Genomic DNA, 6,000 nt, shown 5'->3' with positions numbered 1-6,000 from the left:
TCTCTGCTTAAGAAGAAAAGCCTGGTGCAGCAACAACACAAACTCAGAAGAAAAAGGAGTTCCCTGCATCAGTGCCGAGCCCAAAGATCCACTTTGGGAAGCCCCCTCCAAAGTTGTAACTGCCTGACACGGTGCAGCTCCTGCAGCCGCGTGCCCCCAAATGGCCAGTGTTCCCGCCTCTTCCAGAGGGGAACCATGCTGTCCAGACACAGGGGAGCCTGATAGAGAACCAACCCACTGCTGACTCACCTCACCAGCTGCAGCAGTTTCAGAGTCCAACACCACCCTCAAGAGCACTGGCCTGCACTCCGTGCAGTTGCCAGAGGATGAGCAGTGGTCTTTGGAACAGGAGCATTTGATTCTCTCCTCTGGAGCCGCCATCACACCACATGAGCTGTGCACTTTTTTTTAAACAGAAACCTGAGCCGAAGCCAGTTGCTAGCACACCTCACCTGGGAAGATCTGACCATGGTTCCGAGGCAGAAACACCCTCAGCAGCCTGCTCTCTACTAGGACCCCCCCCCCCCCCCCCCCCCCCCCCGAGGCACCACTCTCGCCTCACAGCCCACTCCATCGTGAGCTGCACCAGAGCTCCAAATGAGTTTCATCTATATATGTCCCCTTTAAAGTGTGAAAGTCATTTAATTTTATTTTGATTCCATGCTCTATGTAGGGATACACTATGTACTGTGTTTGTTATCTTTATAAACACAGATTATAAAGTATGAAAAGATGTCCAGTACATATAATGGAATTTTAAGGGCTGAGCTGCAAGATTCCTCATTGTTGGGTGAGGAGAGGAAGGGTAACTGGGGAGGATTTATACAAAGATGGATAAAGCTTGTTCTGTAATCAGCATGTTATGAAGTTGTAAGCATAAACAATTGTTTGAAAAAAAAAAAAAATCTTAAAAAAAAAAACACAGCCTGAAGTCATTTTTGTATATGATCAATTTTATTTAAGGTCTCTCATTGTACTTTGGGCACCATGGCTTGGAGTAATTGTGCAAGTTACAATATCAGGCGGATAGTACAAATGCTAGGTTTAAGGAAGCACCTTTCACACAGATCACAAATAAACGTTTTCCAGAACTGGTTCAGCTCAGTTACAAGGTTAACTCAAGAGTTTGGTCGTAAGGGGGAAATATATAAAAGGAATCTTTGGAGTTTAAAATAAATCTTGCATGTACTGCCTTGATGTCAGTCCTGATGATAATAAATATCAATTCAAATTCTCTTATACAGATTGGTCCCTGGACTACATTAAGGGCACAATAGAAACTTTTTTTCTAAAAAAAAAAAAAAAAAAAAACTAATCATTTTTTTGTTTATAGAGCAGTGACACTAGAATTCTTCTGCATGCATCACAACTCTATGATTCTGCAAATTTATGAGCAGCTAAGAGGGTGCTAACAAATACTGAAACTACATTCAATCATGTAAAAGAAGTCCTTCTGAAGACTGGAATTCTGCCCTGTGAAGTAGTCCTGAAAATCTCAACCCACGATGTAGCATTCTTCAAGGCAAGATATACTGCTTCAACCTATATCCACATGGAATGCCACCAATCACACTTATTATCAAACAGTTAAGAAGCTGGAATTTAGTGAAGATGAGATAGCAATAAGAACAGGTCCTGTCAGGCTGCTCTAGGAATAATAGCAACACATTACTGTGTATTCAAAGTAGAATTTATGCAAAAGTAAAAACAAGCCTGGCATGCCATCTAATGACCCACACAAACACACTGGAAGAGCAAGTTCTCCATTTTCATTGCTCACAGGAAGAATATAAGTACAGGATACAAAATCTAAATTGCCAATATAAGTGGTGGTAGTGAGGGGGGGGGGGGGGTGGAGAGGGTGTCTACATTTCAAACCTTTTGAAACTAGAATTTGTATGAAACAGCTGAATTATTTGGACCTTTCCAACCTCATTAATTACCAAAATTTAGTTTCTTTTGAGAGAGCTGTGTAATTATGAAAATAAATTCAGCAAATACTACACAATTCAAAACCTTTGCTGAACTGCAAAGATTCAAATTATATTTATAGGCATGGTAACAATGTGCAATGCTCTTTATATAACAGATACATACATCCCTGCTTGCTATATTTAGACGTCAGACAATTATTCTTCTCACACATTTGCACATAGGTGGTATTAATTACAAGGATATGAACAAACAAGATGGCACTGAAAATTCCAAACTGATTTTCTCATATAAAATAAAGTTGACAAGAAGGCTTTTAGGTACAGTTTATTCTGGGTATATAAGTCTCATATCTATCTAAGCTAATTAGAAGGCTATAACTATTTAACTTTTAAGTACACTGCATTCTTCTACACAAGGGGTTCTGAACCCAGTCCTTGGGACACACCCAGCCAATCAAGTTCTCAGGATACCCAAAATGAATATGCCTAGGATAGGTTTTGTATGCACTACCCTCCATTGTATGCTAATCTAGCTCATGCATATTCGTTGTTCCATCTTATTTGACTAATAATAACTTCAATACATCTTCCACATTTATACATACAAAAATATCAACAATAACCTTCATTGTTGTATTTATTAAGCATAAACTCTTCTCATTCATACATTCAGATAAAGTCCCCAGTCAAAAATTATTTACCCTTGATCAACTTTACAAGAACTATAATAATGTCCAACACTCTGTGTTTGCCTAAGATGATCTTTAGAATCTAAACAAAGTAGCATTTGCCACCTCCATATGTCCTTCTATAAATGTTCAAATGATGGCAACACTCCAGCGTGTTCAACTTGTGTTACCAGTCATCCAACAAAATTCCAACAGTCAATCAAGTGTATCCAACTGAAAATCAGCTGATGCTCGAAGCATAAGCCTTCTCCGCAGCGTTCTTAACCTTTTACAGCTGCTGGAACAAATTCATCACAAAACACATCTTTCAGGGAGACTCCATCTGGATCATTTCACACGTTTTAATATCATCTCAACATCTGTCTGGTCTCTACACAGGCCGTGTTTCATATAACTTCTTCAGGAGACCTTATATAAACAACATACACAATTACATACAATCCCATACATTACTCCATACTTTTGATTTGAAATCTGTTTAAGCAAAATACCTTTAACAGCCTCATTAGAGCTAAGGGAGAAGGCTTATGCTTCGAGCATCAGCTGATTTTCAATTGGATACACTTGATTGACTATTGGAATTTTGTTGGATGACTGGTAACACAAGTTGAACACGCTGGAGTGTTGCCATCGTTTGAACATTTGTAGAAGGACATATGGAGGTGGCATATGCTACTTTGTTTAGATTCTAAAGATCATCTTAGGTAAACACAGAGTGCTGGACATTATTATAGTTCTTATAAAGTTGATCAAGGGTAAAAGAATTTTTGACCGGGGACTTTATCTGAATGTATGAATGAGAAGAGTTTAATAAATACAACAACGAAGGTTCTTGTTGATATTTTTGTATGTATAAATGTGGAAGATGTACTGAAGTTATTATTAGTCAAATAAGATGGAAGTTTGATATATATATGTAACTAATTAAATGAATGAATGTTTAACCCTTTTAGTGGTAATATGCATATTCATTGGGGATATCCTGAAAACCTGACTGGGTTGAGAACCACTAACAAAGTACTTACTAAACCATCAGAAGCAACTTAGAAAGTACACGAGAAACGATTAGCATCAGGAATTTCCAAACAAGAAAGTCCAGGTACACTTTGCAATCTAACCAGTAGCAAGATAATTAAACCATCTCCTCAGAGTAATGCAGACTCAGCCTATTGCTACGTGGATCCACTAGTCATGCCAGCAAAGTAATTCATTTGGTTCATCCCATTTTAACCCAAGGCTCTCCCCTTCAGTTAACTTTTTTTAAAATGCCAGTGAGCATTTAAAAAAGCTATAGGTGGGTATTAGCAATAAAAGGGCAACTGAATGTAAAAGAGTGCTTAGAAATGCAGTATATGCAATGCTTATTCTTACATCATCTGAATCCGCAATATTACTTAACATCTAAATAAATTTAAATGCTAACCAAATAGATTTGGCCATAAATGGATTAATTAAAAACTAACAGCCTACAATTTGGTACAAAATGATAACTGTTCCTCTCTAATTCTAAGGTTTCTGTTTAAGATGTTTCAACTTTGAATTCTGCACAGCCTCTTATCCATTCTGTAAACATTATGTAATAATTCAATAAGGTAGGAGAAATCATACTAGGCCATTATACCAATTGGGTTTGTTCTATAATGTGGTCTAGCGGTTGTGCAGGAATTGTCTCTGCAACTGGGACCATCAAAGGACTGGAACTTCTTACTTTATCTTGGTTCCTCCTTTTTTGTTCAAGAAAAATGCACTTTCAGAAGAAGGACCAGCAGAGAACAAGTCAAGACAAAGACACTGGCCAGTACATTCCCCTCCTGTAAGCTTATGTTAACTAAGGGAGGGACACAGAAAAAATACAAAAACAAATAAAATAACGTCTGCTGATTAAAACTGGCCTGCATATAGCACATGGTCGTAGTGGGCCTTTAAACAAACCTCAAATATAATCAGAATTGCTGATACTTTGTTTCAATTACACACAATAACATTTTTTCTAAAATTTAATTTCTAATTTAGTTTAGGAATGAGAATAAAAAACCCATGAACAAAATCTAGAACATCTAATAATTTACTATGTTCACAAAACAAAATTAAAATGTCAACGGGCCAGCAAAACAAATGTGCTGAGAAGAGCCAGTCCGCTGAGTTTCATGCCACATGAAAGCTTCAAGTTTTCAATTCTTAGGTTTCCTAAGAGACTGATTTCACGTAAATACTTCTTTGACCACGTTGCTTTCAACTGTTTGCGTTGTAGGCCTTTTCCTTCTCCCTACAGCAATAATGCTGTTACAGCATAAAATCAAAAGCATGTAAAGGAAAAAGAATCAGGATGGCTCCTCTTTCTCTGCTGCTTTTTGCAGCCTCCAGTTTTCTGGGTCTCCTGGCATGCTCACACATACATACAGTCATCTTCTCACATACATTCACACTCCAAAATGCAAGATTTCAACTGCAGAGATCTTCCCAAAATTAGAATGTTTTTCTGTGGATAGCTCGGGCTCCATCTTCCTCATATTCCTTTTTTGAAACCCACATTTTCTTGAAGGTGTCCAATGAGGCCAGAATAGATCCTCTGCAAATGTAATAAAAGAAAGAGGTGGTATCAGACTGAAGTTATATTATACATAATATTACACTAAAATTAATGGGTCTACTACTACTAGCGTTCCCTGCTCAAAGAGCTTACAATCTAATAGGTCTGAATAATTTACCAGCTTCCCTTTTTGAAAACAAACAAATTTAATATTACCTTATTTTGATATGCTAACCACTCTCTGATATGCCAAAGAAACAAACGAGAAATCAAATTCAAACTTTACTGTTCCTGAGGAAGGGGCTATAAACCATTACCTTCTGTATCAAAATGGACCAATACAACTGATTAGCATGTATTTATTTGCTGCATTTGTATCCTACATTTCCCCACCTATTTGCAGGCTCAATGTGGCTTACATTATGCCGCCACGGTGACCTGATTGCAGTTCAATGTAACAAAATTGTTTCTGCCCATTTATATCTGGAAAAGCTGACATGTATTTACTATAAACAAGCACCATACGGTGCAGGACACATGCTATGGAATCACTAGTACTATTACTGAGGGGCTGGTGGAGCTGATTTTCCTGATGCAGTACAAGTTTTAATGCAGAAAACTCCACAGTAAAATAATTGAACCAAAGGGTAACACAGTCAGCATAAAAACCCATCAAATCAGAAATTACTTTCAATGTTAAAAACAGTGTTAAATTTTAGCACTTTCTAAAATGTACTTTCCCCTTAGCGCAGGATCTTTATTTTAGTTCAAGGCTGAAGGGTCTTCTAAGTCGAAATGCAGCAGAGGACTCATAACTCCAAGGCTATTTTGTCCAGGGTACCCCTGG

General features: G+C 37.8%; 1 protein-coding gene across 1 annotated transcript in view; it reads right to left on the bottom strand.

The window, feature by feature from the left end:
- Positions 1-932: 932 nt before the first annotated feature.
- ACTR1A (actin related protein 1A) overlaps positions 933-6,000 on the bottom strand; it is a 62,986-nt gene continuing 57,918 nt past the window's right edge. Inside the window, exon 11 of the mRNA XM_030202832.1 lies at positions 933-5,192. Within this exon, the coding sequence (XP_030058692.1) occupies positions 5,090-5,192 (103 nt within the window). The 3' untranslated portion in view covers positions 933-5,089. The remainder of the gene's footprint in view (positions 5,193-6,000) is intronic.

Source organism: Microcaecilia unicolor, chromosome 5 (genome assembly GCF_901765095.1).
Source record: "Microcaecilia unicolor chromosome 5, aMicUni1.1, whole genome shotgun sequence".
Taxonomy (NCBI): domain Eukaryota; kingdom Metazoa; phylum Chordata; class Amphibia; order Gymnophiona; family Siphonopidae; genus Microcaecilia; species Microcaecilia unicolor.
This window is presented reverse-complemented; position numbering and strand designations above follow the sequence as displayed.